The sequence below is a fragment of the Parambassis ranga genome, chromosome 15 (genome assembly GCF_900634625.1).
Source record: "Parambassis ranga chromosome 15, fParRan2.1, whole genome shotgun sequence".
Lineage (NCBI taxonomy): Eukaryota > Metazoa > Chordata > Actinopteri > Ambassidae > Parambassis > Parambassis ranga.
Window position 1 is genome coordinate 7711750 of NC_041035.1, and position 26428 is coordinate 7738177.

The 26428-nt window shown below is 42.4% G+C and overlaps 1 protein-coding gene across 1 annotated transcript in view; it reads right to left on the reverse strand.

Moving 5' to 3' along the window:
- lrpprc (leucine-rich pentatricopeptide repeat containing) overlaps nucleotides 1-26428 on the reverse strand; it is a 43713-nt gene that overhangs the window by 6634 nt on the left and 10651 nt on the right. Inside the window, exons 15-34 of the mRNA XM_028423411.1 lie at nucleotides 25689-25716; nucleotides 25266-25323; nucleotides 24458-24564; nucleotides 23556-23633; nucleotides 23365-23436; nucleotides 23188-23295; nucleotides 22965-23095; nucleotides 22555-22640; nucleotides 17949-18156; nucleotides 13403-13527; nucleotides 11388-11494; nucleotides 8142-8210; nucleotides 7916-8006; nucleotides 7198-7340; nucleotides 5731-5842; nucleotides 4940-5066; nucleotides 2085-2173; nucleotides 1800-2004; nucleotides 367-494; nucleotides 147-262 (exon numbers count right to left, since the gene is read on the reverse strand). Of these exons, the coding sequence (XP_028279212.1) occupies nucleotides 147-262; nucleotides 367-494; nucleotides 1800-2004; nucleotides 2085-2173; nucleotides 4940-5066; nucleotides 5731-5842; nucleotides 7198-7340; nucleotides 7916-8006; nucleotides 8142-8210; nucleotides 11388-11494; nucleotides 13403-13527; nucleotides 17949-18156; nucleotides 22555-22640; nucleotides 22965-23095; nucleotides 23188-23295; nucleotides 23365-23436; nucleotides 23556-23633; nucleotides 24458-24564; nucleotides 25266-25323; nucleotides 25689-25716 (2188 nt within the window). The remainder of the gene's footprint in view (nucleotides 1-146; nucleotides 263-366; nucleotides 495-1799; nucleotides 2005-2084; nucleotides 2174-4939; nucleotides 5067-5730; nucleotides 5843-7197; nucleotides 7341-7915; nucleotides 8007-8141; nucleotides 8211-11387; nucleotides 11495-13402; nucleotides 13528-17948; nucleotides 18157-22554; nucleotides 22641-22964; nucleotides 23096-23187; nucleotides 23296-23364; nucleotides 23437-23555; nucleotides 23634-24457; nucleotides 24565-25265; nucleotides 25324-25688; nucleotides 25717-26428) is intronic.

Consider the following 26428-nt stretch of genomic DNA (forward strand, 5'->3'; position numbering starts at 1 on the left):
TATGACTATTAATTAATAATAGCAATATCTCAGCCTTTGTGGCGTGCATGTATCAGATCTACAAATAAATAGTATTTTTACCAACAAATGTCTTTGCTCTCTGCCTCACAGCTTCTGGGAACAGGCGCACAGTCATAAATACTCACAGCCAACATGAATTTGGCGTCCTCGACCTTGTCCGTTTCCAGCAGCTGGATGAACAGGTCTGTAGCTGGTCTGTAGCAGGCAAAGTGGTTGGCTAGCCGCTCTGCCATAGCACTCACTGAAACACACCGTGCACATATGGGGCAGTTTTTAATTCCATCATGTTGCATGTGGTCTCATGCTTTGTATTGTCTGCTTGCATGCTGAGTGTGTATATCTTACACTTGTCTAAGGCATGGTCGTTGTCCTCTTCCAAGATCTTCCTGAAGACAAAGGACATACTGGGGTTCGAGCTGTCTGGACTGGTGTAGACTCCCTCTAACAACTCCACTGCCGTCTCCACGTCACCACTGAAGAGAGAGGTGGTAAGAACTGATTGTGTATCTGATTTTTAGAACTATTACAGGGCAGAAATTTCAACATTGGGTGGTTCTGGTTTCAACTTTGGTCCTGTACAACCTCCCTCTAAGAGCACCTAAATCATCCTTCCACTTATACTGTAAAATGTTTTTCTGCTGAGGCTGCCACCATCAAACAAAGCCTGCACCCCAAAGCACTACAAATCTAAAACAACTCAATCTGGCAACCCACCCCAACTACTAACACTTTACGCTCCCTGCTCCCTCCCTACCGTCACCCGTCGTAATGAATATTTAACACAGAGGCTGTGTGTGGATCTCTGCGTATGTATATGTGTGAGCGTACAGAGGTGGAGGAACATATCTACGCTGATTGTTGCGAGTGGGACCGTCTGAATAATTTACCAAGGGGCCCCTCTAAATGCGGTGCGCCGCTTTCCGGGCAGTGCTCGTTTTTTCCGCTGCAGCTCTTAACCAGTCAGCTTGACTCAGATACAATAAGGAAGCACGTGTCAGAGAGGCTCAGAGCGAAACTCCAGAGGTCAGGGTTCAAGCTGACAGGCCTGCGCTTCGATGGCCAATCAGGCGTGAGGCTGCTTTGCTAGTCTTCACTTCCTTCTGTCCCTCTGAGTTGGCATGAGGCTGCTATTGCTCGAGCTTGGGGACAATGCCATTGTGGCAAGAGGGCCAATAAAACTTTGATGCACGATGCATTTTATTATTGTGTTCTCTGTTGGTTGAGAAGCGACAAAGCAGCAGTGGAGGATGGGTGTTTTTATGACATTAAAAGGAATCCATGAATAATCCTATTACGCCTGTGTTTCCTATTTGTATGTGCCCTGTAAGCTTTTACTGTAAGAGTTTGTCGGCCTGGCTTTTGTCACGCTCTCCTGCTGGCATTGCATCAGAATGTTTATATCGGTCACCAGTGTGTACAAAATAGCATAAAAGATTCACACCAGACTTTAGTGAAAAATTTAGTTAAATTTTGCTCAACTGCAGCCTGCAGCCATGCTCAGCTTTAGTCATTTGTTTCCCATTGGATGTACATGAGTGGGATTATACTCTACTTCCAGACACAGACAGCTGTGAACGCAAGTGTTACAAGTGCTACCCAAGAGCATGTTTGGAGGAGCCACTACAAACATGTACAGTTCCACAACTATTGAGCCAACAAAGTGAAGGGTACATGGTTGTCCTTGTAAAAGCTTATGTTCACCCTATGATAACAAAATGATGTCATCAGTATAACACCTGCAATAAGGAATACAGACACCAAAGACTTATTGGTCTTACTTCTTGATATGTGCCAGCGCTTTGTTGTTGGTGAACAACATGCTGGACATATTGACGCTTGTTCCAAGACTTTTAACGATTGATTCCACTTCCTGGATCCCTGCCACATCACCTTGGTTACCCAGGGCCTGAACCAGCCTGGTGACGGAAAGATGCATAGGCATATGGTCCACCTGAATCATTGACTTCAGTTTCTCAAGAGCATCTGTGGGGGAGCATATCAAAGTGAGTGTGTGTATACACAGATTACACTACAGCATGTGCGTGCACATATCTGGGTCTTACCTTTGAGCTGGCCTCTCTTGCTGTATGTAATGATCAGCAAACTGTTAGCGACTTCACTCAACTTGAAGCCGGGCACACGAGTCTCAGCACTGAAACAGAGAGACACATTTTATTTTCTTTCTAGGATAGGATTGCCAGCATGTGAACCTGGTAAAAAAATGCTCATCTTTGCAAAAGAAACTACAGAATATATGTTAAAAACCAAAATGTGTTTTAATATACATTAATTTAATGTTATTAGCTCTTTTGTCAAATTTTCATCACTTTAAATCAGTTACAAAATACTACATAATGCATTATAAATAGTTCTGTTAGCAACTGTTCCTGCTAAAGATGGCTAACAACATTTTGATTATCTTAAATGCAGCATTAGTCTGACAGCAATACTGAAATTCTAGAAGTCTGCAAAAATGTCCTGCTCTTACAGTTCATTTACTTAACTAAGAAAATCTGTGGAACAAATAGACAATAGGAGAAAAACAGCTCATCAGAAGCAAGTCTTAATTCACAAGAGGTATTATTGTGTGTCCCATAATCCACATGTTGCTGGGCCACCTTTATGAAAATAACAAATATCTTAAATTAAATTACATATGCACATAAACAACAGAAGATTTAATCCATAGCAAAGTCATGAAGCATGTCCATTTAAAAGCTGATACTGTAGCGTAGCATTAAAAGCAACGCTTTATAATCTGTGATGAGATGTTGAGTTACTATCTGCGGTGCATCTTAGGCTTTGATTTCTGTGCCATTATGTGGCATCACATTAGGAAAGCATTAAACTCCACTGACACAGAGGATAAACACATGAGCTGAAACACAAGACAATGGGAACAAATCTGAAAGATAAGTCTGAGCCTCTAGTAAAGCACCTGCTGTGACCTGAAAACAATACAGACATACAGCAACACAGTGAACTGCAGTCACTGTATATATGTGATGATCCCTCCTGCTGAGCTCCTTTACGTTTTGTATGTCCATGTGTGGTATTATGACCGTGTGTGAAACTGCTTTAATATTGAGGTCTCAGAGCTGCTCCTGCTCCTCATCACCTCCTCTTTTATTCACTTTGTTGGCTGTCGTTTCCAGCCCTCCTCCCTTTCATTTCTTTGCCACTAAAACCTCAATCAGCTTGCCTCCTGCCTTTTTTTTTATTTATTATTATAGCCTGGCAACCAGATTAATCTGTCCGCTCAATTGAGCATCGGGCTGGCAATCCTTATCACCGTGGCGACACCAGGCCAAGTAGCATCCGGCAGCCGCTGTGACAGGGTCATGGCAAAGATTGGAGCGGTAACAGGGTCGCCGTCGGATTGCCGTGGAGACTGAGCAGTGGGGGTGTGGGGTCAGAATTATTCTTATCAGGTGGGAGAAAATCTCTCTCCACTTCTCCACACACACACACAAACCACTCTCACCTTCTCCAGTGAATCCATCATTCACTTCCTCCTCTCTCTCTCTCTCTCTCTCTCTCAATCCCTTAATCTCACCATAAGCACCCTGCTGCTCAATTCTGTACAGATTACCCAAAAACAAACACACACGCATGCACTGAGAATTAATGCCTGTAGCGTCTTCATTATCCCTGTACATGATTAAATCTAGCCCTCTTCTCCTTATTCACTCCTCTTTTCCCCGTTTAGGTCCTTTTATCTGCAGCCTTTCCTTCCCATTTCCATCTTTCCCTGACTCTCCTCTCAGCTCATTTCACTTCTCATTAAGAGTGCTGATAAAGTAAGCTTTTATCCAGGCAGGGATGCCATAAACCAATTCAAACAGAGACTGGAGATGGGTTATCACTTGTATTGCCTTGTGTAGAAACATGGGTCTAAAATTGATATGATTATTTCTCACAATATAAGAGAGTGAACCATGTAGAGAGCTAAAAAGAGAGGAGAGGCTGATAGTGTAGATAGATGTTTTTACATGTTTTTTTTTTTTCTCTTTCTGTACAAATTAGTGACTCCGGCTCTTATTTCATTGCATGTCATTATGTTATTAACTATTTGCGTCTCTACAGAAAGAAAGTGATATAAAGAAAGACAAAAAAATGAGACAAAGCTGAAAAAAGGAGATTAGCGAAAAAGACAAACCGCAGAGAAGATCAGAACTGTGCTAAGCTCAGATCTCTAATACCTCTGTCCGTCCATCCATTTGTCTCCAGGCTCAAGGCCTGATATGGCCCCAGTAACACAACACATGATACATTACTAATAGGAATAAGATTGATGTTTCTGCACAAAGTCACCCGCTCTGCACAAAACCAAATTTAATCTGGAAATCCAAGCCTGTGTATCTTGGGGCTTAGAAAGAACCACTGTTCATGTCCAGCAGGGCTGAGTATGTTAGCACACAATCACTTTATAATCCTCATGTCTATGAAGGAGCGCGAGTTTTAGCCTGAGGTGACCCACTGCCATAAGGAGAAGAGGCAGGGAAAGTGGCAGAGTATTAAGCACACTACATGATGAATATGGTGTTTTTGGAAGCTTATAAGTGAAACACACTGCTGCAGTCTCACAGTGGATATTTCACTGACATTAACTATTGTAAATTTAAGGTAATCTGAAACAATTGAAGACAGTAAAAGTCGATGGCTGCTCTTTATTGCTGATTCAGACAAATACTTTTCAGTCAAATCTGTAAATAGGAGGCTTATGTTGTGTGGCGCCAAACCTAATAAAGCAACCACGTCTCCATTAAAGCTTTATATTAATTAAATGGATAAATTGACTAACTGTTTAGCCTAGAGTGGCCATTTGAGGAATTATGGCAGGTTGCTGGTTGCCCAGTCATTGGGTGTTACATTTTACAGAGGTGCTGGTAACAGAATGAGATCTGAAGACACTTACATTTCTTTGACTACCATGGCATCCTCAACGGATCCCTCTGACAACAGGGCACGGATCAGGTGGTCGTAAGGACTGGAGCCCAGTGTCACGCCCTTCTTATCAGCTTCCTTCAGTATCCCATATGCTTCTGCAAAGAAACAAGAAAAAATGGGTCAGATTGGACAACATGATAAACTCTCATATTATTGGATTACTGGAGTAACCTGCCTTTGTAATGGTAACATTATAATTTCTCTTTCATAACATCTATGGAAGTATTTTCGAATGATACATTTTAAATACAGCGTTCTTTGATTAAAGTACACATCAGATGACCATATAGCTTCCTATAGTCTCAATGTGTCATAGTCTCAGTATTTGGATGGTTATCACATACCTCCTGTCTCTATCACAGCATGCATTTCACTGTGCCTTTTTTCTTATTTAGCTAAATTCTTGGTCCATAATTACACTGTGTGGTTGCCTCAGCAGGATAAAAAAAACTGTTTTAAGCAGATTGCCAATTAATGCAAGCTGCACAGCACAAATAAGCAGTGGGAGTGAAATATACCAGTGGATGGCAACATAGATGGTCCGGAGTCAATGGTTTTCTCGTAATTTGGAACCAGAACTAAAAAACTGGCCACAGAGTGAGGATTTATTGTGCTTTTTTCTGCTCTGTAATAGCACAGCCTAAATTTAAAGATTTGGGAGCCGGGTAATGGAAACTGAACACCTCTCAGATGGGTTAAGTATTTCACACCAGCTTTGTATCATGAAGAACAACAGTAGTAATACCTCCTGCTGCTTACCTTTGGCCTTGCCCTTCTTACAGAGCGACAACAGGCGGACGTTGTAGTTAGTACCATGTGTATCTGCTTCCGGCTTGACCTGCTGTGTGGTGGCAGCTTGTTGATACCAGGTCTGTAACACACATAGAAAATAGTGTTAAAACTCGGTCTGATGTAGTATTAAAGCTGGAAACCATGTTCAACTGGAAATGAGCTGTGTGTGTGTGTGTGTGTGTGTATGACAGAACAGTAACGCGGGGCATGCAGGGCAGGGTCCTGTATTGCTCAGTCACCCGTGTTGCAGTAAGGGGAGGGGTTAAGCTGTATTGGCTAGGGGCAAATTAGGTCTGGCACCCCAGGGGCAAAGGAAAAGTGTGTATGTTTGAGTGTGTGTGTTAAAGAAGGTGGGGGTGTCAACTTAAGAGCCCCTTGGGTCACCAAGTTCATGGCTTCGGGCAGCAGCAATCACTTCCTGTCTCATCATGCTTCGGGCGGTCGGAGCTGCCTTAGCAAAGATGAAGAACAACATGCAGCGCGGAGTAATGGGGCAACAGAAAATGAAGCAAAACTCCCCATTGTCTTCAGCTTATTTAAAAACGTAAATTTGCTATAGCTGAACCTACATGCACATACAGCTGAGCATCAAGCGGCAGCCATATGGTAGCATTTAGCCGCAGGGTAAATTAGTCTGGCATTACAGATTTATAGACAGATCAAGCTGTAATTCCTTTCACCAGCCAACCAGTCTGATTGACTACACTTCAGATCAGAGCTTCAATCCTGTTTCCTCTGCATGTAATGAACAGAGGCTTAAAGTGGAGCAGAGTGGGGGGGGGGGCTGCATGGAGAGCAGCTGATAAGAGTTTTCAGAGGGTTTTCAGGGTTAGCTCCTACAAACGGAGGCCGAGGGCAACTCGCTCTTCGGTTAATATATTCACTAAGCAACAGTTTTTATTCTGAGCAAAAAAAAAACCTGTAGTGTCATCAGAGTGAAAATAACTGCAAATGAGACCATTGTGTTCTAAAAGGAGAGCATCTTCATTCATTGAGTATGATTTTATTGAAGTAAAGAAAAAAATATATTCTATGTGCCCAAAACCCATAAACAAAACATCAGTATCGTTAGGCATTCTAGTTTTTTATAAAATATATTTTATTTTAATAACCTTAAAAAAAATTAAACCTCCTCTGTTGCCATTGGTACTTTAATTACCAAGGACCACACCAATACAAAGGTTCAAATGAAGTGCCTACAAGTGGGCATTACAGCTTTTCAACTAATCATTACTGACCCAAGGCACCTTCAGACTCCTCCGGTTCTCTGGAGAATCTTGTGCCCTTTCCCTTCACATTTACCTGCCTTCTTCACTCTCCCCCTCTCCCTCAGGGTCCTCCAGGCAGTTATTCTTCTGAATAACACATCAACCTAATGAGCATTATTGGAATGTACATATTCTAAAGAGGTAGTTTTTTTTTGTTTTTTTTTACCTCGGGCACCTCAAAGGGCACCTCCTGGCCATTGTTCCTCAGGATGTCTGCCAGCAAACGCATGGTCCTTTCTCTGGGAATGACATTCTCTTCCTGCATCTTAGTCCACACAGACACTGCTTTCTGCCAGTCATTTGTCTCCTCTGAAAAAGAAACAACCAGACATAAATCAGTGGAACTGAGAACAGGTGTGTGATTTGTTATGGAAGCGAGAATACACAGACCTATGTGGCTGTATCGTCAGCTAAGCACACAACCCATAACAGAGCAATTTCTGACAAAGCACTCCATGCTGAGAGAAGGCAATCAAAGCACTAATCTGATCAACTGACTGACCCTCAACTATGCTGTAATTTGTCAGACACACTAACTAGTGGTGTGTGTGTGTGTGTGTGTGTGTGTGTGTGTGTGTGTGTGTGTGTGTGTGTGTGTGAGAGAGAGAGAGAGAGAGAGAGAGAGGTGAGGGGAAGCAAGGATAATGAGTTGACAATCAGCTTTAACACTCCAATCACAACTGCTATCTGCTCTTCTCTTCACTGCAGCAATCACACCATGTCTTCTGCGTACTTATGCCATGTCCTATTCTGTCATGCGCTGAAAATCTGAAAATATACTTTACACTCAAGAGGTGGAAGGTCACGGAGGGAGAAGGGAGACTGAAGGACAGGGGAAAGTCGAAATATACAAACCAAACCAAAGAAGAAAGAAAGAGACTTACTGCAGAGCCGGAGGACGTAACAGTACATCTCATCTCTGTCGCACTCGAACAGCTTGGCTGTCATCTCCACCATCTGCTCCAAGGCCTCCATCTTATACACACAATCACAATAAACACTGTACATCTGAATTTCAAGTTTTACATTATGTTTACCATACTCCCTTTTTTGCTTCATCCATTGTGACCTTGACTTTTTCTTTTTTTATGCCTCGTGTGGGTGTCTTACCTGGTTATGAAAAATGCATTTCTCTGAATACCAGTGCAAGCGACCTGGCTTCGCCCTCAGCCCAGGGGTCTACACAAGGAAAAACAGATCAGAAATCAGCAAAAACAGCATCAGAGCACTGCACTAAACACCCACAGTTATATCGAACACAAGCATTATGCTAAAATAGATCCTGCTTAGCATACATCTTCTTAACGTTTCCAACATCGGGTAACACAGCTCTAAACTATTAATGCAGCATCCAAAGGATAAATGCCTATTGATCCATACAAAGCCATGTAGCCTAAGAGGTGCTTAAGAGTTGCCATTATTTGATGCACACTAATCATAGAGTCGTTTAAAGAATCAATATAGGTGGATACATCGCTGCAAAAATGAAACGTGTTTACAAAGGTGGTTTTATGTGAGTACAACAATTTTACACCACACATATTTTTCAGTGGCTTTAACTGTAAACCAGGGTAAGAACTGTAACAATGATGTTTGTTTGGCCTTGAATTGATTCACAGCAAAGCATACAAGCTACGAGGCGATGAATGCAGTCGGATGTGTTCGGAGCAGGTCACTTCTTGTTACTGTCATGAACAGAGTCACACTTTGTTTCAGTTTCTTATGTTCTCAAAAGAATCCAACCTTCTTGCAAATGTTAAAGACCAGCTCTAAAGCGAAAGGTTAAAATAGAGAAACAAAAATTACCTGTGAGGTTTAATATGTGTTTGCTGAGGTTCCAGCTGTTGTCGTCATGACATTTTTGGGAGCTTTTACTTTAAGGGAATTCAGTTATATGTGCCGATACTGTAGAGAGTGTGTGGGCTGCCATGGCTGACATAGATTGATCTGCAGTCTCATGTAGTTATGGTGTGCCTGATATGTGGGGAGACTAGACGATTATGCTCATGGAATAACAGCGATCAGGATTTCATCTGTCTCCTGGGTTTTTTTTTTAAACAAACTGAATAAGACTAGGATTAAGAAATCTCACTCTCTCCCTCTCTTCCTGGTAATCTGGCTAAGAAGCAGAAGAAAAAGGGGGACACAGGCCGATCTGGCAGGATGTTAATCTGAACGAGGATCAACAGTGTTCAATCCCCGCTGGCCTCTTTGATGGGAGCCCATCATACCGTGAGTGGGAGGGAAAGTAAAGAAAAAGACAGCCTTCATCCTTTTCACTCACTGCCATCATCTTTTCCTCTTTCAATCCCCACTTCTCTCAATTCCTCCCCTCTTCCTCCAAATCTCTCCTGCTCCTCCTGTCTTTTCCCCTGCCTATCCATCCCTCTAGCTGTCCCAGGCAAAGGCATTATGTTCTTACCCAACCAGCCAAAGGGACAAATTAAAATGTGTTGCACTCTCTCTCTCTCTCAGTCTGTCTAATCTTCTTAGAGAATAAGGCCCAGTGCAAGTGCTCCATCTTTTTTTTTTTTGCCTCCGATTCCTTTTACTTGGTAAAGTCTTGAGGGCTCAAAGAAAACAAACACACACACATGAATATGTTGGGGATTTTGAATCCGTCAGGACAAATCTCCCTAATCTGTGCTGAAAACAAAATCCTCAGAAATAAGAAGGCACACAATTTACACACACACACACACGTGTAGATCATAAGAAGGCGAAACAAAAACATCACAAACACACTCTCACTTTCAAAGAGAGATAATGAAAAAATGTTAAGCAGGTCAGATTATAAAGACAATCCTCAAACACGCAGCTGCCTCTTTAATAGTCCTGTGTGGCCTTTAGATACAACATTTTTACACATCCCTCATTCTTACGTTCACGTACACAAAAAGAAAAAGCAAGAGGCGACCTCATCCTACCTCCACTTAACAAACCCTCTCCATCTCAATTCCTAATGTTCTGATTCCACTAATCACCTGGCCACTTAGCCCCCCCCCCACACACACAGCTAGAACCCTCTCCCTAACACAAAAACACATAATGGCTTACCACTCTTTAGCAATACTACCTAACCTTGACCACCACACACACACGTGCATGCTGCAATAATAGGCCTGGCCACCTGACAATCCCCTACCTATCCACGACCATTTAGCACAAAATTGGCCACCTTTCTCTATCATTACATTTAATTAGCTGTGATTAATCAGCTGCCAATTATACCAAACACAGCCTAAAGAGAGACACCACTCTGTACTGCCACTTGACGCTCTCAAAGGCAAAAAAAAAATAGTTTTTTTGCATTTCAGTGTGCGTGTGTGTATGCATATTTAAGTGATAGATATTGATTCTATTGTAGTTATATCACCTGAGCACTGCCTTCATCATCATGTTAGTAAAAAAAAGGCAGTTTAGAGGGGAACTTTCAGTTAAGAACTTTCAACTGCTCACAACTGAATTAGTTTCAAAGCTGCATTCATGAACAATGGATTTGATATCTGTGTAATGTGAAGGGTTGGGTTTAAAATGTCTTTCTCAATTGTACATCTAGTCTTTACAAGGCACCAACAATCTCACACATTACTGGCACATAGCTGACTGATTATATGTAGGATAACAGCCATACAATCTACCAGGAGGGGAATGAGAGCCACAGTAACATGTCGATAATAGTTAAGAGGGTCTGGAAATCCCTAAGAGGGACAAATCCCCATTTTAGTGCATACCAGGACACGACAGCGAGAGAGAGAGATGTCAGGGAGTTAAGGTGTTTTTTTTCCTCTGTTTTGTTCTCATCCTGATCAGACAACATAATGGCCTTGTTTCTCTCCTCTGATGTCAGGCTCATCCCTCAGTTCATCTGTTCATCAATCTCTCTGTCTGGCTGTCCAGTCCCAGATTGCCCATCCATGTATTATCCATGTGGAAATCGCTTCTTATCCTTCCGCTCTGCCACTCTCCTTTTTTCACACTAATCTACAGGGTTTATAGCAGGCCTTAAGATCATAAAGATATGAATATTCATCAGATATTCAGGTCAGATTGACAAAAAAGATGCTGGCAATGCCATTTATAGCATGTGCCCTGTAGCTCAAGACATGAGAGCATGCAGAAGCCAGTCAAAAACAACCCTTCAAATAAAGAAAGTCAACTTCAGTACTTGACAGCTTACACCTCAGGGAGATTAGATTCCCAGACCTTTCTCCTAAAACTTCACCTGGTTTAACAAAATAACACCTTAATTCAAGAAACTTTTTGAAATGTAGGATACGATGTTTGCAGGGAGAAGCAGTATTAACTCACCAACCCTGCTTCCATTATTGAGTTGTATTTTGTGTGTGTGTTTACCTCGATGATCTGACGAGCTTCACGGTAGCGGCCTGTTTGTAGGAATGCAAAGAACAGATCATACAGCATAGTCATCTCTCCTCGCTCCTGGCTCACAAAGTCCATGGCTGTAGACAGACAGAGAAACAGGACAGAGAAAGGTCATGAATAAAAATGCCTTTGAGGTAAACAAACACACCACACTCTTCATCATTTCCTTCTGATTCCATTATTTGGCACAATGTCCCGAGCACAAAGCAGCCATATCACATCTGCTCTCAAACAAATACACAAGTCCCAAATGAAAGCCTCTAAGCTCTCCTGGTAAACTTTCTAAATCGCTCTGCTCAGCGGTATGAACTATCTCTGTCCAGCAGCATCAGCACAGGTACCATACACGTACACACACACACCAAATGGGCCTGCAAATTCAGCAAAGCACAGGACGGAATAATAATCCCTCTCCCTCCACTTGCTCTCATTTCAATTTTAAAGAAAGAAAAGTGTGTTGCAATTTTTCCTTTTGCACTTTAATCAGACTTCCTCACAAGTTGGACTAACATTTTATTTTCAACAAATCCTAATTTGTCGATTGATGTTGCAGAATGTAAGTGTTTCCAGGTTAAATCATGTCTTTGTGTCCACTAATTTGAAAATAGCCCAGTGGTTGCTATGGTTTCCAAACATCACAGGACCCTACATTACATTTTTCCATTGATGCTTGAATTTAAGCCAAGGTCATAAATGTGAGTGACGATGCTTTGACAAGTGTCATGCGTTTAATGTGTTTCGGACCACCGAAGGTCAAGGCTGCTGGAAGTTTGAAGCTGCAGTTTTTATTTCTGGAGGTACATTTTTTGACTATCCTTGCACCGCAGCAGCATGTGTCCAGAGGAAAAAGCCACGATGCAGCAATCCGCGGTACTCGCAATGCCGTCACGTTGAGTGTGACTCAAGGTTTATGTCATAAGCCATGCCTCTCTTCAGCTTTTTTATGATGGAGTGGGAGACAAAATAATTTGTTTTTGTAAGATTTGTTGATGGTTGGCCATAGTTTATATGCTGCTCGCTGTTAGACAATTAAAAAAGTTACTTTGTTTTCGAGGGGGCTGTGACTGACTCTGAGGGTTTGTCACCTTTGGGGTGTAGGGGGATGAAAGCCGACAGAGGGGAGGTGGAGAGGTGCTCCACTGCACGGTTTCAACCTTTATGTACTTCAGAGCCACTTGCCCCTGCAGCACATTGAACTTGACCTTTTCGCCACAGTGCCGTCAACATACAGGGAGGCTGCTCTGCTTGTGATTGGCTGCGGTGCTTCACCTCAACCCCGGTTTAAACCTTTCTCACTCACTGCTACTCTTATGCACTTTTGGAATTGTTTAATGCAAACACTGAATAGGCACTTTGGAATAGCACTACCTATACCCACAGAAAAATGAATAAAAAGGGTTGGGAGTCAATCAGGAGAAACAAAGTTGGATCAAGCTAAAGTGGAGATAGTGGATATAGTTGTGAAGCGCCACCACTACTTTTTAACTGATCAGTATGGAATTGGACAAGCACAAATGCTATCCTGATCTTTTCTTTTATTTAGCTTTCATGAAAGCGTAAAATGGGGCAAAATTTGTAAAATGTCTCCTCTTCCCTGGGTCAAGGAAAGTGACTAAGATCAATAGTAGGAGGCGGATTTTCAATAGCGATAAAGATGTGATTCAGAGGTTATGTTCTATAAAACAAATAAAAGCAAAAAGGAATAAGATAAAATTAAGCAATGGATCTGGGCTTAGTACTAGCAGAGATTTGGAAAAGAGGAAAACCTAATTTGATACTGATTTGATACTGATATTTGATATTTATAAATATAATTTTTTTTAAATCCCAACATCTAAGAAGCTGAAACAGGCCAATGGTTGCTTTTTTATTAGTGACATAGTAATAAATTAAAAAAATACATTTTTTTTAGATAAAAAAGTGTTGGAAAGATGGAAAAGGAACTATTTGATAAGAGTGTGATGAGAGTTTAGATGAAGTGTAACCTTTCTGTAGCAGATCCGTGTCTCCTTTCTCCACCAGACCAACGATGATATCGTGGATGCGAGGCAGGTGGTTGTAGCGTTTCTGGCACTCTAGTGCTGCTTCGAGAGCTCCGGACAAGTCCTCACTGCAGACACACAGGTGTAGACAAACAGAGAGGGAGAAAGAGCCTTAGAGACAGGTCTGTCCAATCAGTAATGTACAGGATTGTGGAGAATAGCAGGTGTATCATGGAGTGTTAACCCTGTGACCTTCTATTCAAGCACTATGACCTGCCTCAACAATACAGGCCTTTGAAATCATGACAGCACAACTGTAGGTGATGAAGCCTTTTGGCCCCAATACATCATTCTCACACAATCAGGCACACTCACACACCTGTCTGTGAGGGGCTAATATCGCTTCGGACAGGCTTTTAGAGGGGAAGCAATGCAACAGATAAAAGGACTCTGCTGATCTTTACCCTCTCTGCTCAGCTCCTCTTACGCCTGCAAACATCTTGTGCTGTTTCTCCCTTTTGTCCTTTCTGACCCCCTTTAACCTTGTCCTCATTTCCTCTTCACTCTTACTTCCGTCCTTCTCTTTTCCTCTTCACCATCGTCTATTTTTGATTTCATGCTGTCAGTACTTACACCCCTCTGATGACCTTGCCCCCCAGCTGAGCAATTTAACAGAAATATGGTAACAACATTAGACCTCCCAAATGCATGCGCAGCTCGCTCTCTTCCTCTCATGTCATCCTTTTCTGGCACAGACTATGCAACAAATAAAAGCGTGCCGAGGCAGGCTGAGTGCGCCTGATGGAGTGATAGCGAGAGGAGTACAGAGAGATGGGGAAAGGAAGCAAGCTAGGAAAAGGGGTTGAGTAAGAAAGACCACTTCAATCCCCTGTATTGTGACAGTGCTGCCATCAATCTGTTGATTGGGTAATTAGGATGCCAATCACACAGAGGTCAAAGCAGATAGGGCACTTGAGGGGGGAGGTAGGGAGCAGAGCCAGTGAGTGAGAAAGAGACAGATTGAGAGTGAACAGGTATAATTTCTCAAGTGTTTTCTCCTCTAATCAATTAGACAAGCAGATATGTGAAATAAGCCCAAAAAGACCAACGGCTTGGAAGGGGGGAAAAACAGCAAATGATATGACCTTGAGTTTAGCTGCTGAACAGCAGGAGCAGGAGAGAGTGATGGAGGGAGGAAGAAGGGATTAGAGTGGAAAGGCAAAGGGGTCCGCTAATTGAAATGAAGAGGGACAACATTATTTAGAAGCGCCAGTCAACAGGCTGTTCAACCACACAACAGTCTGACCGAACAACACAGAACAGATTTTTGAAAATGAGTGAAAGAGTGTGGAGAAAGAATGAGACCAACGAGGGGGAAATGTTTGTGCTATGTACGTTATATATATGCAATCATTTGAAGTCATACACAAAAGCTTTAGGCTGATGCTTTTTCATCATGGTCCGCTTCATCATCCCTCCATCAAGCTCCTCCACACCGTCTTATAATCCCTGCTTCCTAATGAGATCTTAAAAAAAGTCACTTTGCAGAAAAAGGCCTGGCTTTGCAATTACACCCCCTCCGCCTTCCTCCCTTCACCCCCCCTTCAAAAAAAAAAAAAAAAGCTAAAGATGTCGAAAGATGGATAATTTCCCCTAGGTACAATTTAACTGTCACTTTGCGTTGCCATTTACTGCGGCGCACAGCCCTGTTAATGTCCCCAACTTTGCATGTCAGCCACTTTCCAGCCAATTAAGCCCTGAAAAAATAACGAGTGCTTTGCTCGGTGGAAACCTGAAGGATTAGACAAGGAAGCTCATTTTGTCTCATCTTACTCCCCCCCCCACACCCCCTTCACTCTTACCCTCCTTCTCCGTCCCATTCTTTTGTTCGGAAGAGATGGACAGGCCTGTTATCAAGCCACTGTCCCCGCGTGAGGGAGAACAAGGTGTCTGTGTCTTGAAACGCAAATGAGACTGTGATCATGACACCACTAGCCCGCTGTTACATGTATTTGAGAATGGCACTTACTTATTAATAATAATGTTCTCACCCCACATACGTGAATGCGCGTGTAAAGTTGCATTAAGCACAATTTTGGTTTATACATCAAACATGCAAATGATCAGCTGCTCTATGGCTACACAGACACACTAGGTTTGTTTATGTGGCACTGATGAATTACTGGCATTTACCTAAAAAAAATAATTGCCTCCCTTTGCAAGAAGCAAAGCAGATATGAGGGGAGCTGAAAAATAAATCAATAAGATACCAATGATATGTCTTCTCTGTATAAACGTCTCTACAAACAGTCACCGTTTACATACAAAATACAGATTAGTGTAGCTTTAAGATCACAAGTTAAATACCAAACGGAGATGACACAGGCTGAACTTTATCTTTTAACATCTTTTCTACATTGTTCATCTATTAACTTCCTTTTTTCAATTCAAGCTGCCATTTATCTAGTTTCTTTTTCTTTAAGGCCTTAAAGAGTGGGAGTGAATGAGGCATTCTTCCTCAACTCTTTTCAGCTCTCTACTCCTCCTCCATCATCACTGATGTCGTCTTATCATACATGTCCTGCCAACCTCTTCATTTTGTTGGACTCATTACCATTTACTGTCGCTAATCACTCCTATGAGGATGTGGCAATTCAAGCTAGCTGCCAGCTAGCGTGGTAGCAGGTTAGCACACACAATACTGAGCGGACGGGCATAAAGGCTAACGGGGCGGCGCATATGATGGGCTGTCAAGGGCTAATCTGGTGGAGAAGTGTTCATTAAGTCATTAGCGCTGACGCAGCGATGAGATGGGTGCAGGCGGGAGTGATGCCTGCTTTGTCCTCTTTTTATCGCTTCCCTCCATCCCTCCTCCTCCACCTCCTTCTCCTGCCGCACTGTCTATTTGTCCACTGACTGACGGAATGAAGAGGTGGATACAAACGGATAAAGATAAAAGAATAAAAAAAGAGAGAGAAGAGAGCAGGGAGATTTAGCTGGAGTGCAAAAGTCAAGTGTTGTGGTACTCGAACCTGTCCTGAAGCACAGCTGAAACACTGCTTTACATTCCTCCGCATTATCTGAAATTATCAGTGCTGCTGCCAAACATGTACCTACCCGAGTACCAAAGAAATCTAAAGGCAATGAATAAGGTCTGTAATTATTTCATGGATATTCATACGTGACATAGTTTGAGTTTGGAGATAAATCATTGAGCAATTAAGGGAACATGTTGCTTTAAACCTGCACTCCACCCCCTTTTTCTCATTTTGTTTGACAAACACTTTTCTTTCTTCTCCTGCCATGCAGGCCTTGTTGGAAAATTTGAGCGTTGCTTTAACAAACTTCTGCAGGGTGGTGTTCGAAAAAAGGACTTGCTATGCTGCTGCTATTAATTGTTCAAAAAAGGACAATTATTCCAACAAATTTAATCTGCATATTAGGTTTTTTTGACCGAGCTGCCAGACAAATAACACTAACAATCACATGACAGATGATGGTAGAATACCAGCAGCTATCTTGTTCTCTTGTGTTGATTAGTGTGTGTTCACTGCAGTATCATTTGGAGGAAGTACAACTGGCACTTGATTTGTGCGCAGGGCTTCGGTAAGCTGCTGTGTGCGTTTGTGTTTTGGCTGCTGTTGATGACCCTGGAGTAAATTAGCCTGCTAATCTCACAGAAGCAGTGATTAACGAGTGAACCTGGAAGCTCTGTTTGTGCCAGCGACCAGACGTACAGCAACACAAACAGCAGCAGGGGAGCGACGGTGACTGTGTGTTTGTGTGTAAGCATCTGTGTGTGTTTAAGCTTCATTTGCAAAGGTCTACCTTTACTGCTGCATGTACACTAGAGGTGTGAAAGCACGTGTAGAATGTGAGTGTGCATATTTGTGATGATGGGCCCCCTAACGGTGCACCGCGCAGTTATGGTAAATCCAGCAATTAGAGCTCTGTACATAATTAACATGCTAATGAGCTGATCTACTTAAAAGCTCCTCTGACAAATATAACACACGCACACACACACTGAATAACACATACATGCTGAATAGAGTTGAGGTGTGGGGCAATACTAGTGACCCCACAGCCAATGTTTGCTAAAATACATTTGCATATATGGGAAGGAGCATCAATGACCCTCTCTCACCATATGCGCAAACGCACAATCTGAGGATAGCAGCGGGTGTTTGAGAAGATCAGGGGTGGGGGCTCATGGGAGAGGTTGCAGCTGGCGAATCCTCAAACAAACAAAACCTGGCTCTAACAAGCATACGCACACACAACATAAATGAGCAATTTCCACATCCTCTCTCTGTCTGAATCACTGACCCAGAACGTAACCCCAGCTATGATCATAGGGAGGGATGAGTGACTCGTTGAGACACACATACATGCATGCACCTGGCAACAGGCTTTGGCAGACAGAGACAAAACAAAAGTGAGTGTGTTGGCTGCTTAGCAGACAACTTCAGCCATGAAAGCAGAAAATTACCGGAAATCTAACACAAGTGATTTAATTTTATGAGTCTTATATGGAAAGAGTTTTTACCTCTCAAGGTAAGCAGAAACCAAAGGTGAGCAGAGATTGGTGGTGGGCTTGGTCAGACCAAGGGTAAAGATGGTGTCCTGCATCTGTCGCACAGAGGCAGGGTCGCCTTTGGCTGCAATAGCATTGAGCGTATGGAAAAGTGTGGTGACGTGCGTATCATTTAACACCACTTCCTTCTCCTTCATCTCTTTCAGGATGTCCAAGGCCTCTGTGATGAAAGGACAGAGAGATAAAGACAACAATCATTATGTGAAGAAAAATTATTTCTTACAACCTTCGATGTGTGTGACACTTCAGAAAGGCGAGGTCAATGTGTGACTTCCAAACAAAGTGAATGATTCAGAAGTAAAAGCAAAAGAACAAGAGTAGAAAGAGAGATCATGCAGAGGCAAGAGGAGATGGAAAGTGAGAGGTGGGCAGAGCTTGGCTGGGAGAAGAGTGGGGTGTGTGAATATGATAAAAGGCCCCTTTAGCTAATTCCATGTGGGGAAAACAAACCCATATTAAAACAGCATTTTGTGCCCAGTTGGGATGCAAATCCAACCCCGTATAATGCCAACTCTGTGCTAATTGCTACTTGCGGTTTTCTAAACGAGACTACAATTACCGGACCCCTACAATGGAGGCCAGCTTTTTGCCGTGGCCATGTGGAAAGCACTTGGGGGGCTAAATTATAGGTATGTGGCGACAAGGGCCCGCTGTGGCCCCAGTGAGACCTCAGTAAGCGGGCTGAGGGGTGGATCAGTTTGGTCAAGTCCAGCCAGTAATGGAGGGCTTTTTACTGGGCCACGCGCCCATCTGGCCAACACTAGGGGCTAAATGGTGAAAAGGGAGTGGGCTGCGTGTGTGTATATGTGGTGTATCAGGGTAAAGTAATTAAGATGCGTTTACTGTCTATTTAGACAGCTGCTAATGGGCTGACAGCGATACAGGCACTCTCCACCACAGATACTAATCTATACAGCATGACCAAGACGAAGGGAGGAGATGAGGATGCAGGAGCACTGAATATATTTCAATAATCTGCATAAAGCCACCAACTGCAGGGTAATATTGGCACATCTTTTAAAAATTCACTCAATAAAAAAAATCCCCTGCTCCTTTCACTGTTGAAAAGCACACAAATAAAGTGAACAAATGTGGTAGTAATGATATCCACACCTACTCAATATAGTTGTTAATACAATGAAACCCCTCAAACAGGAGTGTTACACTCTTAAGGGAACACATGGACAGACACACACATGTGGGCTGCGGAGCGGGGCCACTGGTAAGTGCTTTGGCATCCTAATTTCAGTCTGTCTCTCCATCTCTCCACGTCCCTGTGCCAGTTGTTATGGCAATGGGAACCAAAGGCTGTCACAGATTTAATGGGACAGAGGAAAAGTAGACGAAGGAAGGGTGGAGGGTAGAGTATGGGTAACCAGGAGTGGAGTACACAGTCCCAAACAGGGGAGATGTAGCTTTTCTAGGTGGATAAGTTCAGTTAGTTGAACGAGGGTTTGACTTGATTGATGAAGAATGAAAACTCTGAAGTAATAATTTTTTTCTTTTGTGGTCATGACCTTAGGAACTTCCACAACAGAGAGACGTTACAAAGGGATCCAAAGTGATGGGTCATGCTGTTTTTTTTTCCTCTGCCAGGAGGGTGCAGTTATTCAGTTCTGCAGTTGATCCACTTCTTTTGAAAGATACGTTTGATTAAAAATTGTGCTGCAGAGAGAAAAAGCCATTCCAGAGAACTTTTTCTCTCAGAAGTAGAAGTGTATTTGTTGAAAGTATTCCTGTAATGCTGTGCACTAAGCTCAGCTGAATACAAATACTTATAGTTAAGCCAAGACTACAAACGGAAAAGAGACAAAGAAGACTGAAATTCTAAATTAAAAGTAGAAACATATCCTAAAGAAACCATTTCTGCCAGGTGTACAGTACATAGACCGAGTGGAAGGTATCACTGAAACAAAAGCAGGAAAACAAGCTGATCACTCATGGAGGTATCACTGTTAAACAATTTCTATGTAATGGCCTGACCTGTTGTTACGTTTGTACTGTTTATCAGCTCAGATGTAACATAGTCTCACTCTGGCTCTGTCTCAGCGCTTCTCTTATTCCATCTACCGCTCTCCATCACTCTCTGACAGACCCGTTAATCACAGAGACCAGTGGCTTGAAGATGATCTGCCCAAATGGAGCTACACCAGCTTACATCTTTCAGTCTACACACTCCCCCCATGGTGTTCTCCCTCCATCTCCCCCTTTATCTGTCCGTTTAGCCAGTATGCATATCCATCAGCTCAGCCGAGCAGCATGGCCAGCAAAGCGAGCCAGACCCACACACACACACACATCAAAAGGATGGGGAGGCAGACAGGCCAGGTAAACAAACATCATACAGCCCAATGGTTCATCTAATGTTCCATGGCTTGACTGCTAGTGATGTCTCTTTCCCAAGACGCACAGCACTGAAGACAAGTCCAAGATCACCTGAAGCCAGAGTAAGTTGTGTTTACCAAAGTGGGAGGAGGTACAGAGGGAGGAAGGAGTGCAAGGGCAGGTCAAAGAGATGCTCAGTGATAGAGGAGATGTGTATTTACAACAGATTAAATGTTATCCAAAAGGGTGTTTTTATAAGAAACATTTGTACAGTTCTGAAGCCATTGAGAGGTCAAAGAAGCATTTACAGGCATGTTTTCCTTTATATAACCTTACAGCAGTAAAAGCTGAATTCCACGTTATTTGTTTACCACCAGCTTTAACTCTGGAAAATTAGAGGCTTCAGTTAAAAATAATAACCTGCACATTTAAGTGTAGCACTTTTCCACCTGGCAGTGCTGGCCGAGGTGAACAATTACAGGCTCTTTGCAGAGACAAACTTACAGGAACACAATCTGATCAGAGCTAATTTTATATACAGAAACTATTTAGAGTAACATGGATACAAGTTCACTGTCATAATCATCTTTGGCTACATGGTGTTTGTATAAAATTGTCTAAATAAAACCATTGATACTAAGTGGTGAAGGAATGAGAGAAGCTTCATATATTTATAATGCTGCATTTTAATTAAGAGGGGTACTAAAAGAAGTACCTGCTTGTTACATGTGCTGGGAAAAAAGTAAGTGTGAATTTAAACAAGGCAGAGAAAGCCTGCCAGTGGAAAACTTTCTGAACATCCAAGATGGTGCTTTCCAAGATGGTACCTGTGGCTCTATGACTACTGACTATGTAAAAGTAGGAGGAAAAACATGTTGATACAAACATTATAGGAATGTACTAGGCTGACACCATGGGCCTCGATAACATTACATTCAGTTTTTGTTGGTGTAAGATAGAAACAGTGTGTGTGTCCATTGGTCTACTGTATAAATACTATATGTAGTACATTTACAGCTAACACACATGATCATTGCTAGTGTTGGTTGGATATGGTATAAAACACATGAAGGTTAAAGGACCATGATGTAGATGAGGAGTGAGCAGCAGAGGAAAATTAATTGGGTAGAAGAGGAGGAATTAATTAAGAGGAACTGTCACCGAGCAATGGTGGAAGGAATGTGCTGATAATAAAGTCAAAAGGATGAAGTAGGGTAAAAACAAAGTTTTCTGGCAAGGTGAGATAGGAGGCTTTGAACCAAGGGCATAAACAACAAAGCCATTAGGGAGCATGAGAAATAAAGCAAAATGCCAGTGGACATGATCTTGAGCTGGGCCTGGTGTGTGCTAGGAGCCTGGCAGACCTGCGTCTGGGTGGGGACAGGCTAACATCAAGGTTAGCCATGTGTGCTAATGTGGCTGACAAGCGTCCCCTACATATGCACACTCTGGCTAATGGCAAATGCGTTACCGCTGCCTATACACACCCCAACACACACACTGATGGACACACAAACCGTTGGGCTACCAAATGCCTTTTGCTTGAATTCACATGCAAATTTGTGTGTCACTGCGTGTGTGTGTGTGAAAAGCTCAAGCACTTCGGTGGACATGATCTGCCATTAGCATCAAGGCGGATTTCAATAATTCTGCAAAAATACACACAGTCCTGTAATTTTCCCCCTCTCTCATTTCTCACTGATGCGGATGTTTGTGTGCGGGTGGGGAGAATAAGAGAATGACACGCTTTGCGACAGAATGGGGGAGAGAGGGTCAGATAGAGAGACAGAGACACAGACAGAGAGCGTGCAAAGGGGAGGAGAGTGAAGGCGAGAACAGACAAGGGAAACATTTTGCCTGTCATTGAGTGCAAAAAGCAGAGCGGCAAAACTGATGGTAATTGGGTCTTCGATGGGCTGGAGGAAACCCACCGTAGCATTCTGGAAATGGCCAGCTAATGCGGCTTGAGGGAGGGAGAAAGACAGATTGTGACAGTTGGTGGCACACATACAACCACACATATGGACATATTTTTTTTAGGTTTGAGCCCAGAGAAAAGGCAGAGGGGATTGATTGCTCTTGGGACTAGTCAATTGACACAAAAATTAAAAAAAAAAATGTGATAATTGACTCATCATCCAGAATGCTACTGAGTATTTGCTTTAGTTAGTGAACAAAATGAGTAGTTTGAAGACGCCTGGCATGAGATGGGTGCAGTTTGAGGTGAACTTACCCTCTAACATGTCATTTAGAGAGAAGGTCTTGACAAGTGCAACGTATTTACTGGCATCCAGTGCTGCTGACGAGTCCTTCCGACTCCTAAAAGCAGAGACAGTGGTGGCGAGAGACAAACTTGATTAATGTATTCCACTTACAATAATGCATCTCATCTATTGTAATCTCTCAGTGTTGGGTGTGATGCTGGATCCAGGTGGTGAGTGAAGAGAAGGAAACAGGGGAGGACGAGGGAAGAGTTTCCTGTGTTTTAGCCAGTCAACAGAGCGGCTGGACCCTGCATTAATGTCTCCCCTAATACCACTCAAGTTAAACTTTAATGGCCTACTACTGGCCGCAGAGCAGCCTTTGTGTGTATGTGTGAGTGTGTGTGTGTGTGTGGGTGTGCGAGTATCCTGTTCCACTCACATTTCCCTCTTCAGGTTGAGCGCCTCCTCCGTATTGTTGTGGCGGCAGCACAGGCTGATGAGGATGGCATAGCTGCCAGCTGTCATACCCTCTTCGTACTGCTGTTTCAGCTCAAGGGCATGCTGCATGTTCTGACCAGACGACAAAACTCTTAGAAAAAAAAATACGCACACAGACAAAGCAGCTAATATATAGGAAATAAGAACAAAAAACAGGTGTGTACCTCCTCAGAACCCAGAGCCTGGATGGCTTGTTTGAGAACAGAACTAAATGGTTTATTCTCTGCTTTAAGTTCAGCCAATTTATTCACCAGCACCTTGGAATCGGTTCCCTGATGGAGACAGACATGTAACTAACAGATACAACATTTTGCTTGCACCCTTTAATCCGTCCTACTTACAGTGATGCGAGGTGTATACGACACTTCGTCAATTGAGCCTCTATCATTTGATTCCACCAAGGTGGCCACATCCTGACACAGAAAATTAACATAATTACAGAAGACTCTTAGAGAGTAGAGGAGCAGCACATATATATGCTCAGTTTAGTCAAGTATTTCTAACAGTAAAATGCTGACAGTACGGCTGCTACCTTGATGAGCTCAGGAACACCGTAAGAGTCCAGGAGGTTCCGAATGCCTCTGTAGATGTTCCTTGAAATCGTTATATTCTGCATAGAAATATGAAAAGGATGGTCAGGTTAACAAGTTATAACTAATAATCACGGCGTTCTGGGATGCTTCATAAAATAGACACCCTCTACTTGATTTCTACTTTTTTGACAAGATGATTATTTAAATAATAAAGATAGAAACAAATACAAATTGGCTGATAAAAGGCACCCTGGCATTAACTCAATGATTCTTGCTTTTGTTTTGCATTCTATTAAATCCACGTTGTATTTCAGTTTGATAACAATTAATGATTCATCACTTCTACCTGGCTGAATGTTTATTCGATGTTATTGACAACTGTGTAATCAGACCAGCAAGACCTCCCAGGCACACAGGCTCCAGCTGAGCTCACACCTTTTTGTAAAAATGTCTGTGCCGTCTACATTTCAGCACATTCGCAGCACTGTGACTGTTTTCAGTGAAGATTTTCTGCAGATGATGGTACATCAAATGTCCACTAAAACACAACACTGTTAGAGGACATAAGGCCATCCTGCGACTCATATTCTGGACCAGGAAACTGAATTTCAAACAGCCAGTTAAGATGTGACTTTTAACCTTGAAGTGTTAAACATGATTTCATCTTCCCCAACATGTCAGGACGTCCCAATTTGAGCTTGCACTGTTCAGAAATGGAACACAGGATGGAGGTCATGTAACTGCATTCTGTGATTAATCAGAGTTCTGTAAATCATCTCAGATCAGAGGGTGTAAGCTCCTTTAAAGTCAGAAGGTTATGAATGAGCTGGATATGCAGTATATTAGTGTACAAATGTAGTCAGTGTGTTTTTATGATAACCTCCACTGTGTGTGTGTGTACCTGAGCTTGTAGCTGATTGAAGAAATTCCGCAGTTTGCCTTCCTGTGCTCGCACCTGGCCCTCCGACATGCTGTCCATCAAGCTGTACAGAAAGTAGGCTGTGGCTTCTAAACAAACAAACACAGACACAGACAGTGAGCAGTTGTCTTGGGAATAAATTTAATTTGCCACCGTGTCAGTCACTGCACCCATTTGTGCATTTATACTATTTTTCTGTAACCTCTGCAGAGAGTGGTGGTGTTTCTTTTCTGCTGACAGAGGCGGCTTTTGGGCTGCAGTCAGAGGGAAAGCATGACGGCTGGCAGTGACAGCTTCATCTTACTTCAGTGCTCACACACAAAAACACACACGTTCTCCCGTGTCGATTAACAGGATGTGACATGGATAACAGTCTCCGTCGCTCCCACCAACACACACCAGTTTCATCACTTGGGAATCTCTGTGACACACACACTGACACAGAGCGACATTAGCGCTCCACACGTACACTGTGAGAGCAAAGACTCAGCACTGTGTCAGCAGCCAGGCTCCATTTCCTTCTCAGGTCTTTCCAACAAACACACACACACACCTGGACATAAACACACACACAGGCTTCATGGCCAAACATCAGTCTACTGCCACTGAGATTGAACACACACACTGCATTTTTTGGCATGTGAACTATAGTTTGCAGAGGAGGCTGCAACTTTAAACACTGATAGAGAATACAAGCAATTTCCTAAACAACCACCTGTACAAAACCACATAATGTGTGTCCTCCTGACTTGCCAGTGAGAACAGTGTTGATATATTGGTGTTTTCTTACCAGCAGGCTTGGAATTTCCCTGGGAGAATCTCTCATCTTTGTACAAGAGCTTTGTAATCTAAAGAAGAATACAAGAAGACACAAGAGAAACAGGAGATCATACATACTAGTCCAGTCATCACCTTTTTTAAATTAACCTGAGTGTTTTAATCTTGGTAAAAATACAAAGCAGTAAATTAAGATTTTAATTAGGCTGAATATGTACCCTAAATATTTGTATCCACTTAGTGTGGTATAGGAAATATGGCAAGCAGCAGGTGAATAAAAAAAATCACAATAGCTGCTGATCTTTGAGAGCTAAGCTACCATGTAAGGAGCTGAAGCTTCACTTGATGCTTAAAAAAAGCAAAATCCTTTCCTGTCAATCTGTGCTAATATAAATCTAATTTTTTTCCACAGAGTGTGGCTGCGTTGGCGTCTTACCTTCACCATGCTCTCCACATCAGCAGACCTGCAGGGGGCAGTAGAGGACAAGACATGAGCAGTGTCTACATGAACAACCAGCAGGTCAATGAGGCTCCCCAATTTGTCAGAGGTAATGTGTAATTTTGTCAAAAGCAAGCGCAGGTTTTGCTTTTTTGGTTACAAAACATAAAAAGATCAAACACAAATGTGCAAATACATTTACAGTGCACATTTTTAAAGATCTTCTTAGCTGTCATTATTCCCCCTCCGTGTGTTTTCTGACATGATACAATTATTAAAACTGTTTCCACTATGCTCAGTAATAACTATATTAACTATATTTATATTTTAGTTTCAGTGATTTAAAGCACCAAAAGATGAAACCAGCATGGAAAAATAGGATGTAAATCTTGTTTTAAAGCTGTAGATACATTTTTTAAACTTTAATTTAAAAACAAAGTTTATTCATTACTGTTATATTTCACATTTTTTTCCTCAGAAGCAGGAATATTTACTTCTTTATCTATTAGATGTTGATACATAATTCATATTCAAGTATATATAGGTACATATCAAAATATATTTAAGAGAGCATACACAATGCCTGAATTTAAGGAACTATAACACTGACAGTGATGTTGCCACAGTGACTGAATTGACAGTGTAGTACTATACACCAAGAAAGAGCGGCAGATTTTCCACTTTGACACTCTCAATCCCGCAGTACAAGAGAGGAGCGATGGCAGCACAAAAGCATG